The sequence below is a fragment of the Daphnia magna genome, linkage group LG10, assembly GCF_020631705.1.
Source record: "Daphnia magna isolate NIES linkage group LG10, ASM2063170v1.1, whole genome shotgun sequence".
Lineage (NCBI taxonomy): Eukaryota > Metazoa > Arthropoda > Branchiopoda > Diplostraca > Daphniidae > Daphnia > Daphnia magna.
The window spans coordinates 6903798-6916267 of record NC_059191.1 but is presented as its reverse complement, the minus strand read 5'-3'; the positions used below and the strand labels follow the sequence as shown (position 1 = coordinate 6916267).

At 42.8% G+C, this 12470-nt stretch overlaps 2 protein-coding genes across 2 annotated transcripts; one reads left to right on the top strand and one right to left on the bottom strand.

Annotated features, from left to right (window-relative positions):
- The first annotated feature begins 1204 nt into the window (after positions 1-1204).
- LOC116931989 (chitotriosidase-1) lies at positions 1205-2679 on the top strand. The gene is made up of 3 exons (XM_032939672.2): positions 1205-1388; positions 1454-1906; positions 1975-2679. The coding sequence occupies exons 1-3, from the start codon at positions 1283-1285 to the stop codon at positions 2574-2576; spliced, it is 1161 nt and encodes a 386-aa protein (XP_032795563.2). The 5' UTR covers positions 1205-1282; the 3' UTR covers positions 2577-2679.
- LOC116931990 lies at positions 2501-9616 on the bottom strand. Its single transcript, XM_045180558.1, is given in 12 exon segments — positions 2501-4659; positions 4800-5007; positions 5104-5232; positions 5234-5358; positions 5531-5733; positions 5838-5940; positions 6082-6175; positions 8191-8441; positions 8521-8617; positions 8706-8830; positions 9192-9321; positions 9440-9616. Coding segments are annotated over 11 exon segments (1596 nt in total). The 5' UTR covers positions 9286-9321; positions 9440-9616; the 3' UTR covers positions 2501-4492.
- Between the last annotated feature and the right edge of the window lie 2854 nt (positions 9617-12470).

The following is a 12470-nucleotide window of genomic DNA, read 5'->3' as shown; positions in this document are numbered from 1 at the left end:
TTCGACGCAGAGTAGTGAAGGATCTCTGCCCAGGAGAGTTGGTGCTTGTTCGTAGGAAGTTGAAGAAGAAAAACAAAACTAAGAAGCTGTTACCAAAGTACGTTGGTCCTTTTCAAGTTGTTAAAAAGGTGTGCCCTACTACATATCTGGTTGAAGACCTGCCTGCACGGCGAAAAAAGAAGAGGTTTCGTCGTTTTAACGCTCACGTCGTCCAAATCCGCAAGTTCCATCCGAGAGAGGATCCTGAGTGGGACGATTGGCAAGACGAGCCGGACGATCCAGATGAAAGCTTGGTCCAGCAAGCGGATGAGGAAGATAATGTGGTGGCACCATCACTCGCCATTTCACCAATCGATCCGCCGAATGAAGTCGTGGCTCCTCCCCCTCCAACGAAAACGAGAGCTGGAAGGACAATAGTACCCCCTAGTTGGTTGAAAAATTTTGTAAAATAACCCTGAAGCATTTCGTATTTGTTTTCTTGGCTTTGCCATAATTTTTTTTTGTTGTTGTTGTTTTTTTTGTTTTTTTTGTTTTTGTTTTTTGTTTGTTAGCTTAATAGCTTTTGCCCGTCTATTCCCACCCCCATCCATCTCCATAAGTTTAGTTTTTTTTTTTTTTGTATTTATTTATTTATTTTTTTTGGGTGAGATAGAAGTAGGGGAATGGAAAGGTTAGACTTAAGGTCCCCAATCTCGTATTGACTATTTATTTGTTTGTTTCGATTTGACAAATTGCGTGTGTGTCTTTTGTAAATAGTTTTGTTGTCCTATTTGAATATTTGTGTCAAATCGAGTCAGGAAGGGCCGAATGTTGCAGACGGCCCCGTCTGTCTCCTTACTCCACCTATGAGTCCCTTTCTGTATTGTTTGGGTGCCCTGAGGGCCCTTGTGATTGTCCCTTGTGACCGTCAGTTGGCGTGACTGTGACGTAAGCCGGCCGGCGCACGAGTAGGACAGTTAGACCTGGCGTAGCAGTCGAGACAAGTGTGTCTCCGTAAGTCTTACTGTCGTAAGCAAGTTTAAGAGAGAGCTTTGGCCAACACCTGGCTCCTTCGCGTGCATTGTGTTTCTCGTGTTTAATATATTCGTGTAAGAACCCTAATTCATTTGTCGTTTACTTATTTATTCGTGTAATTTAAACAATCTGGTTAGTCGAATCCGCTCGTCGGCTGAGCAGATTGCAACAATATTTAGAATGTTGCTACAGTCACTCACACATAATTCTTGAGACTAAAGCTCCTTAAAACGTTTCTTGTTCTTTAAGTTACGGTCAAGTAAACAAAATGAGATTGCTTTTACTAGCAACTGTCTTCGCTGCTTGCGTCTTTCCGTACGTCGCGGCAGGTCGTTTTATTTGTTATTTCCCCAACTGGGCTACTGAACGTCAAGGTAATTTAATTCTACGCTGTATTTCTCTTTTTATTGTGCCGTACTTATTTGATACAATTTGACAGAACCTTGGCAGTTTGGTGTCGATAACATTGACACTAAACTCTGCACTCATCTGGTCTACGCTTTCGCTGACCTCGACGAGACCACGTTCAAGATCAAACCCAACAATCCAGCCGTAGACATCGATCAAGAATTCTATCGTAAATTCACCGGCTTGAAAAGCCAGAACCCAAGTCTGAAGACCATGTTGGCCGTTGGCGGAGTGGACGACTCCAATATCAATGATAAGTATTCTCAACTAGTAGCAAGTAGAGAGAATATCGACGTTTTTGTCGGCTCAGTCGTCAGCCTTTTAAAAGAATATGGGTTTGACGGGCTCGACATGGACTGGGAGTACCCCAAGTCCGATGCCGACAAGACCGGATTCATCAACCTCATGGTTGCTTTGAAAGATGCGTTCGCTCCGTTCAATTACATCCTTAGCGCTGCCGTTGCTCCTATAACCACCGATCTTGGTACACCAAATAATATCCATCACTATTCTTCCAACTGATTGTCTCATGTCTTCTAATTATTGGAACAGGCTACGACATCCCAGCTCTCGAAACAACAGCTGATTTCATTAATTTGATGACTTTCGATATGCACGTAGGATGGGAAGGATGGGAGCCGGACATGGCTGACCATCACGCTCCTCTGCGTAAACGATCGTTTGAAACGATTGACTACAACGTAGAATCCAGCGTCCATCACTGGATTACCAACGGATTGTCCGCTTCTAAAATCAACCTTGGTATGCCGCTGTACGGACGCAGCTGGAAGCTCGCATCAGCAGTAACGACTCCACCTGCTCCGGCCGTTGGCGTTGGCGCTCCAGGTCCTTTTACCGAGGACGAGGGTTACTTAAGCTATTTTGAAATCTGCCAGGCTGTTCAGAACGAAGGCTGGCAAGTTGTTCAAGATCCGGACCAGTTCATTGGACCGTACGCTCTGTCGCCTACCGACGTCGTTAATTGGATCGGCTACGACGATATCCCCATGCTCACCACCAAGAGCAACTACGTCCTTTCCAAAGGATTAGGTGGAGCTATGGCGTGGGATATCAGTTCGGACGATTACCGTGGCGCTTGCGGAGCCGGAATGAACCCCCTGTTGACAGCCATTTCACGTATCGTCGTGGCTTAATCAATTATCTTACACTCCTAAACGACAGCAATCATGAAAATCGGAAACAAATTGCATCAAATCAGATGTATAGATTCAGTTTAAATACAAATTAATAGCATGACGTTTTCTTTGCTGAACGTTCACTGAGATTTAGGATTAGAAAGATTGCTCAAGAGTGGCATCATCTTAGATTCTTACACGTCACTGAATGGGCTAAATAAACTGTTGTGATTCATTATAAATACCAACCAGATGCGCACAACTGGTTGGTTGCGGAAACCAAGGGGGTTGCAGAACCAACTGTGTGTAATGGAGAAAGACGAAGGAAGATCGTCACCCACGTTTGACGTTCGTTGAGATTCGAACCTAGGAGCATGGTCTAACATTAGAGGTCCCAGAACTGTCGTCTGCTAGGCCTGTTTTGGGCTGTTCCAAAAAAGGACCATTTCCATGCGATGTTCGTCGCAACAAATTTTTGACAAATCAAGGCCGTTCAAAAATGATTTTGAACAATTTTTTCAACTTTAAAAACATGCCAAGAGAGGCAAAGGCTTCCTGCGTTTTGCCTCTCTTGGCATGTTTTTTTACATTTGCCAAAGTTGATAAAATTGTTCAAAATCATTTTCTCTCTGAAAAAGCTTACATGAGAGATTCCTTCCACCAAGTCATCTATGATGTTGCATGCGACGGACTTGTTTTGCCAAATATTTGATGCGACAAACATAGCACGGAAATGGTCCCATTTTTAATGTTTGAATACATAGAATCCGATATCACATGGAAGCGAAACGGTTAAAAAATGAGGTTAGCCAGAAATCAAAAGAAGAGCAGCATAAGCTGCGCAAACTGTCTAAGATGGTTAATTAATGTGTATTAATGTATATAATGGTTTATAATACAAATAGGAATTGATTCAGGTTTCCTTTATTTGAAAAGTAAATTTTTTAAATTTTTAATACAGAACAAAACAGCGCGAAAAACAGTCACAAGCGACTACTTTCCCCATTGTTGACAACGTTATGGGGGGAATGTTATGACTGATCCGGGTAGTCAGCGCCCCTAGCGAGTGCCCCAAAATTTGTCCGCGGAAATAGCAGACGACAGTTCTGGGACCTCTAATGTTAGACCATGCTGGGAGGATATAAGTTTATCTGCTTGTGATCTTGTGCTCTGTTTTATCTAGCTCCAATACAAGATAAATAGGTCCAGATCCTACTTACCAATTGTGTGTGTAAGATCAATTATTCTACTTAGATTGTAAGTATTATTAAGACTAAGAATACTATTGATACTTTGTTGAGCCATATGATCGATTGAGTGACTGACTAGAATATCATATTCTAACATAAACTAAATCTACGTTGATGCACACATCAACGTATTTCAGCATTCTGTCGATTCAAATTTAATAAGGAAAAAAAATAATAATAATTTGTTTTAAATGACATTTGGGTTTGCGGCCAAACACACGAGGTCGCAATTTGTCTTTGTATTAAAATGAATAAGTTGGTCTCAGCACCCAAGTAACGATCTTTAATTTGAAATAGAAAATTACGTACTCCTCCTACATGATTGCGTGATAGCAGCCCACATCAAATCTACACAACGCCATAAAACGGCGCCATAGAACCGCGTATTCGAGTTCCGCGGGATTACGATATTATTACGGATACCGGGGGAGGAATCAAGGAATCCGGAAACTCTTTTAATAGACACGAATCCCTGATGCGGGACAGCAGAATTCTGGTGGTACAAATCAATTCCGTGTTGTACGTGACCTCCCGAGATTACCTTTAACGGTAGTGTCAAATGTTTTGTTTTTTGCATTTTCAGTTGCTAATTTGCCAGTCGTCAGAGATTTGCATGTACGGCTGGCCGGTGCTGGTATGACCATGGCCCAATGTGAGCAACCATTGGATAAATGTGTCGTTTAATCAACGGCGGTTGGCTTCCACTTCGAGAGGTGAACAACCTTTACGGCTGACAACCTCTTTGAGCACCAGATTTCGCTCTAGTCGTCGGATCTTCTTCAGGCAGCCGGAATCAGGCAGACATTTCGGTTTCAACTTTTTCTCTCGTTTTGTGAACCTCGTGACGTGTTCTGACGGTTCATTCAAACATGCAAAAGGAATTGAGGAGAAGGAAAAAGTAAAGCAAAAACAAAAATGAATGTGTTATGCCAAGAACAGTAAGTAGGTTTCAAAAAAAAATAATGAATGGTAATTCTTGGCAAATGCTCACTTGTGGCCGTAGTTCCGAGAAGAATGAACCGGAATCGCTGACGTAATGCTTCGGACTGGTCCCGTGTTAGATCTTGGACTTTGTATGTTGTTACAGTTGGCTGTAACATCCACATGTGATGTTCAATGCCCTGTCCGTTGACAACTTGCTGAAAGATGTACTGCGAGATTACCAGAAGAACAACAACATTATCCTCGTGTAGTTTAACACGTCAACTGTCGTCATCTTTTGTCGATTTTCTTTTTTCTGTGTTGAAAGTAAATGCGGAGCTCTGTGTCCGTTTGGTTTGTTTTGTTTAATTTACCTGGATGAATTCGGATGTGCTACCACCGCCTTGCGCTCGATAGACGATGACATCGTAATCCCTGGGTAAGCACAACGTTAAGTTTCGGGGATGCGTTGAGGACCTGATGAGCGAAGAAGTGGAAGGAGCCTAACAAGGGTCGAGTGGGTGTCTTTATTTTGCTGCTAGAACTGCTGCTGACGATTCCTGAAGTTTCTTGAATATTGGACCGCGTCCCAGTGATGGGTGATGATGGCAGTAAGGGTGTCACGGGACCTGCTGGCATGGGAAACGCAGTCGTCAGAACAGCTGACACCAAAGACGTCAAAACATGAGAAAATGAATGGGCCGGAAGGAACCCTTTTTGGCCAAACATCACATGACGGCCAGTAAGGAGTTTGCTGTTGTCTAAACATCCAGCGGAATGGCACGTTTCCGCTACGCGTACCTTGAATGTCTCCCTCGATAAACGGACAGACGGGACAGCAACGTCCAGCAACTTTTACGGGCCTTTCGCAGCTGAGCTCTGGCCGACTGGGACATTCCAAACGTTGGCATTCGATCCTACCAGATTTGCATTTGCAATTGACGCAGTCCATTGGTCCGAACGGTCCCATCACCGGATGCCAAGTCGTTCCGTGCAGATAATACCTTCAAAAGAAGAAAAGTATTACATCACGATACGTCAGTAAGCAACCAACATGAACGATAACAAAATGAAGAGCACAAGAATCAATGGGGATGCAATTGTTTACCGGCCAGCGGAGATACAGTCCTCCATTTTTCCGTTGATAGTATCCGACTCTTGTTGAATAATAACAGGCGAATTGTCCATCTCGTCCACTCGGCCAACTGGATCTAATCCATAATCAACATGAACAATTATGACCCTTCATCAAATAAGTGAATGAATTAGCACCACCTCTGCCCATTTGCAATTAAACACAAGCTTTAGCTGAGCAAAATAAAATGCCATAAAATAGTGTATGGTGATGTTACCTGGACAGGCTGGGCAGCAATCATCTTTAGTCCATACCGGCTTTTCACAGTCAGCTTTGGGGCAATCTTTCAGTTGGCACATCACCATCCCACCCTGTTTGAATCATTTCGTTGTTGCGCAGGTGTTCGGTTGGTTTTTCCCAGGTGTAGTCACGGAGGTGCAACGGCCAAATTAGTGGAAGGGCAAGTGATGACGTCACGGTCCATCCACGCGCGTGCAAACATGTCGATGGAGAGTAGCACATAATGCCGAAGGATTTGTTTATGAAAAGATAAAAAAAAGGCATCAAAAGACGTTAGTTAACGATCGTCTTTGCATTTCAAATTCAACAAACACGAGGCACTCATCCGACTCACAATAGCATATTATTAATGTTTTGGATGCTAGAATATTTTGGGGTTTCTAGGCAAATCACGTGTGTGATAACTTTTGTTTTGTTTCCCTATATATATAATGTACGTATATGATAACGAAGGAAGCTCTCTCCTCATTCTAACGGACATGTTCCTCTTACGCATTTCTTATGAATCGTTTTCTATCGATACCGAAGCATCTGGAAATGATTCGGTTCCTGGTAGGCGGGCCAGGATGTGTCTTCTCTTTTCAAATGCTCTTTGCATATTAAAAGGTTTTAGGGAGGGTACCGCTATGACCGAGGATGGGGATGCACAACGTTAAGACGCTCTGAGCATACCAATAAAAAACAATCAGTTATTCTATAGCTCTGCGGCAAACAACAGCAGGGCGTGATATTTCTACCGTAAATATGAACATATTCGTGTCTATGAATACACAGACCAACAGATGTTTTGTAGGATTGAAAATTATGGACATCTGTAAAAATAAGGCCCTTCTTTCCTCCTCCCCCCTTTTTTTCTTATGTGATAATCGAACGAATCGAAATGAAATTTCGGTTATTTTTTGTTCTATCGTCCAGTTTTTTCCGTCTTCTTCCCATTTTCTTTTCGTCGTTTCTCGTAGAAGTCCGCCTTGCTTTTTATAGACCTAGCCGTGCGCCGTTAGTACCGTATCGTTCTTTTTTAGATGTATACAAATGAAATATTCGTATTCATCTCGGTTCTACATGGGTTGGTTGGCTATAACTTACTAGTTTACTGCTTTCTACCAATAAGGAGACGTCAAAGAAAGGAAAACGATAGGCGCGTTGGACAGCTCGGCCCGTATACATTACAGGATGCAAAAGGTTCGATGTCTTTTCGTGTGTATCTGCGCACCTTCCTTTCTATTTATGGAAAAAGGCTTTTGCTATTGTGCAATGCGAACGTGGAAAGCATGAGCGGCAAATGTCGGCCGGTCAACTGGCGGTCATAATAATATCGAAACAAGAATTTAAAGAAAAAACAAATTCAAAAAGAGGCCCGAACCGTCGACCCGCGATGCAACGCTTTCAAAGAGAAAGAAACGTGAAAGCGCTGCTTAAAAGATTGAAAGAAGACAAAACATAAATAAATGGGATCATTACGAATTCTATTCACGAAGGCCACTCGTCTTCTATCGTTTTGTCTCGGGCCGTACAACCGATGTATATAACGCAAGGTGGAAGCGGCCAACGGGGGCAAAGCACTTGTGTTGTTGTCTATCGGCAGCGACGATCATGATGTGCAGTAATATGCAAATACAAAAGGAGAACGATGGACGACACACGCACACTTGTACGCATAAATGTTACACGAACGGACACGTTCATCACGCCGAGACATGCCAGACATACACCAACAAGAGACCAGTGGATCGCTGAACGAAGCGGCTGGGTCACGCACGGCCATCGACAACATTCCACAACGCCATTGTAGAAAAGGAAAATAACTCTCATTAATCAATTTTTTTGCCCCGGTTCTTTATGTCGTCGGTATCACATTCCACGCCGACAAGCGATTACCTAAATTCAGCAGGGCAGACATCAGATGGAACTCGTTCCAATAGAATTCTTCCTTACATTCTACCCATTCCATTCTTCGTTTTCTGACATTCCCGCAGGCCTCTACTCTTACGTGACTGACTGGTATTTTGACTACATCCGCAATATTAGCGCAACCGTAAGCATTTATCAAATTGGCTTTAAGTGACGTATCAAAAGATAAACTGACCTCGCAAGAACATTGAACGCACTGGTCGGGGTGTTCCGGTTTGAGACCGACGTTGGAAGATGTGAAACGTTCCTTGTGACGGTAGACGTTGCCATTATGTAAGCAAGTGACGCCAGATGACGTCGAACTGCTACTCAAATCCGATAACGAGAATGAAGACACCCGAACGTTTTCCTGCAAAACGCGAGTCGAATGCGCCGGAGATGGTGGAGTTGTAATGGATGTTGGCATTTTCGCATCTTGCCCCACTTCTAAAAGCAGAAAAAGAAAAATGCAAACTTTAATCGATGTTGGTTTCCCCGTGATGTCATCTGAAGAAAGCGGACTTACTGGAACAGTGGGCACAACATTGATTCTCGACGGACGATTCGGACCCGGTGCATTCGGGACCGCTGCAATTTTGAATGGTGCAATTGATTTTCCCGCCCTGCCAAAATCATTTTTATCAACGAAAGAGTGCGAGTGAAAAGATTGCCTGAATTTAATATTCTTTGATCATATACAATTTAATTCACCTCTTGACAGACGCAGGCGACACAGTGGAGGGTCCCGTGTTGACCCAGTCTCGGATACCAGACGTCACCGACCGCGTAGTTGGTCGACGTGAAAGTGCAGACCATTCCATCCGAGAGCTCAGCCGCTAAAAGCAAACCAAATTTATGTAATTCCATTCTCAGTCCTTTGTTCTACACGCATTTTCAATACGTAATCTAATTTCGACTTTTTGGCATGTCTTTTGAGCTTTGCAATTCACATCATCGACTCCATGAAAAACAAAATTGGACGAAAGGCTCTATAATCAAGAACAGCACACTAACAATCAAGTGTCACATTTAATTACAGTTCTCGTCGTTCCCATCTCTCCTGCATGTGCAAGCCATTAGAGACTGTTGTCTTTAATGCATAGACTAGTTCGGTTGACTGACGAACGGAAATAAACGCATCCCATTTCACGTGCATGCATAATAGCCTCGTATCTTTGTCAGTTGCGTGTGTCGTACCTGTTATTAATGACGGGAACCAGAGGACAAGCACCGTCGTCCAAGTGGCGGCCAACATCTTCATTATTCCGCACGTGTGTCTATGATTAGTCATAACGATTGTGTTGTCTTTCAAAATCTCTGACAACTCCTAAAAGAAAAAAGAAAAAACACGAAATGTAAAACGCGGGAAAAATCATTTGAAAATTCCCCGTCCCAACTATGTGTCCGCTCTAGTCAAAAGGAAATCTTAATTTATGCAGGGTTACCGTATATATTCCTGTATACAGCAGTCAATCACTGATGACGCGTGCAATAGGTGAGCGTAGTTTTGCGGAGACGAGAGCCGAATGTTGTGTCAACGGCTCGCTGTTCAGCGGAAGACTAACGAGCCGATGGTAGCACGTGTTATGTTTTCTTCTCCCACCTCTAACGTCATGCCCACTATTGTCCTCTGGTATCTACTACTCCTCTTTTCGTCCTTGGCCGTCGTTCACGGCAGCAGGGGGGCGGGGTTCAACAAAAAGGCCTATGGAACAACAACGACCCCAGGTGGAACTAACGACCCGAATTCGGGGCCAACTTTCGTTTACATTATTGGCCGCATTTTCTAGCTAATTTTACCTAAATTTAACCTGCCTCCCGGGGGAGGTGTAGTTATCCTTAAAAATTTCCCTCGTTCAAGATTAAATAGAAACCAATCAAAGTAGACAAGAAATGAGTTTAACTGATGCACGGCGTTCTCGGGAGTCCCGACGCCGTTCGCATACGATTGAGAAAAATCAAACATAATCTTCGTAATTCTTGAGGTTTACCTACACAAACAAAGACGATGCCGACGGCTACACAAGGATTAGTAACGGAGACACGCAAGCGCTCGCTACGTCTATATTTATACATCATAGCAAATGAGTATCCAGCGGTATACGCAAAATATAAAGGGGGGAGGCTCCGAAATTGACGGAACAGTTTCTGTTATATGCCGCCAGATAGAAAAACTTTGCATTTCTTTCTTTGCGTGCATTCGATAAATCACGGTCCTACGTCTTTTTTGGTTTTTTCTTCGGAAGTCGTTTGCGTGCTGTCGAATAACCTTGTCCGCAACCATTGCCTCCGAAATTGATGGGTGCGCTTCACGGGTTTTTTCTCCCTGAAGGCGATTCCACGTAACAGAAAACCAAACAAACAACAACAAAAAACTCGGATAAAAACAGCTGACGGCGCATAGAAACCGGTAGAAAAAAATCTCGTTCAATTCGATCATACAATTTGTCTACCCTATCAATCTAAACTATACAAATTGCGGTGTTGGCAACCTGTACATAAAATAACAAAAAATCTTTTTTTTTTCCGCCCCTAGATTTGTGTGTTATTTGACAGCTAATCGAAATATTATTCCTCAGACTGAATGTCGTTCATCAACTGGTGTAACACAATAACATGAATGGATGTTGCACACGCTGCGAAAAAAAAACCTGTCCAAACGGGCTGCGTACTAAATATAGCTGCAGGAGCGCGTTGGCTTTGCGGTTACTTCTGTTCGATTTGGCTTCACGCTGCATACTTGCATCATTTAGCACCGGCAGTCAGTCAACCGTATAGTAGCTTAACAAGGGTATTGTTGTGTAAGTATTGCCATTCACGAATTTAGTGAATGGGTTTCGAGCCTCTTTCGCCAAATTAAGCAACGATAAAACACCATAATCAACTTCAAAATGTTCTTCCTAATATCGTGTTTTCTTTGTAAATTATTTTCTTTCTCTTTGAACTTGAAACGGGGAGCGGCAGCCGAAGTACTCATCCACCTCTACCGTACAGGCGGTTGTATCTGGTTTTTGTGGTTAGTTTATTTACTTGACTCAGCCAAAAATAGCCAAATGACTGATGCTTTGATGTTTTTCCAACTGAGGTGAGTTGGACCTTGTCGCTTACGTACGTCAGAAACATTCCCAAATTTTTTTATCATTGCTATTCGTACCCAAGTTATTGCGAGAACAATGTATGTATCGGGGAATCTATATGGGAAAGAAAACGTGACTGGATTTATAACATCTCTTTTGAATAAACACGTTATCCACGATAGTAATAAGATATAGGTGGCATGACAGTGAATCCATCATAATTGCTCGTTATCTCTTCTCGATAGCAACACATTCGTGAATCGCTGCCAGAACGCTAGTCCATCATCAATTCACGATTGGTAATGTGCTTAAATTTGGAATGTGCTGTTGCATCATCAGACACAGCTGTCTCAATCTCGATTTGATATTGACACTAGCTAAGGCCTACCTTCATCGAATTCCGTTCTATTTTGATCAGTCACATCTTGACCGTAGACAACATTTTGTACTGTGGTTTACCATTTATGATGAAATCCTCGTTAGCTGATTGGAGCTGAAAATGAAATCAAACAATCAGATCGAATAAGGGCAATAACCAAACGTCAAGAAAGCGGAATCTCTTAATGTCACAGTGTTATGAGAGAAAATGATATATACGTGGTACATATATGGTGGCGCGCTTAATACAGGTTCGATTTGTATCACGACCTAGCCAACACGTGTATAAGTTCAACGACGTCGTCCTTTTCTTGGAAGTTGTACAACTGAGACAATAACTTGGCGTTCATCAGTGCATTCCATCTAAATCCTCATTTTCCAGGTATATCGCATCATTATTTTTAACTATATATCGGTTAACTGCATGCCCGGTGACATTCCAGGGCAAACGAAGGCAACTCCATGGTGATAGTTTGCCTTATCTTTGGGGGCGGAGGGGGGATGTCAATCTTGCATACTGTTGACTATCGGTTCACTAGGTTCAAACGAGCGACGGTTACTTATGCTGACCGTATGACACGTTTCTGTCATCAGTCATCGTCAACGACCGTGAATGTTAAACTACTGTGAAAACAATCTAACCTCATAAACTATCGAGTACTTCACATCGCCAGGATGCGGCTGGTTTCACTTTCCTAGTATTTTTCTGTTAATAGCTGTGTGTTCTGTGAGCGGATCCCGTTATATGCAAACCAAGCTGCAACCGGCGAAAATGGCGTAATAAATCAAATAAAACTTCCGCATAAATATGAAGCGATTCTTTCATAAAAGTATTTACTAGACCAGGGGGAGAGAAGAAAAATTGCAATGATGTAATCCTGAAAGACAGAAGGGAAAATGGAGAGTTATGACATAAAAACTGACCTTTTTTTGTGGTGATGTAATAGAAGGTTGTCTTGCAAGTTCTTTATAGGCTCGTATGTAAAAGATACCGTCACAGAGATTGGTGCCAGTGGTCTAC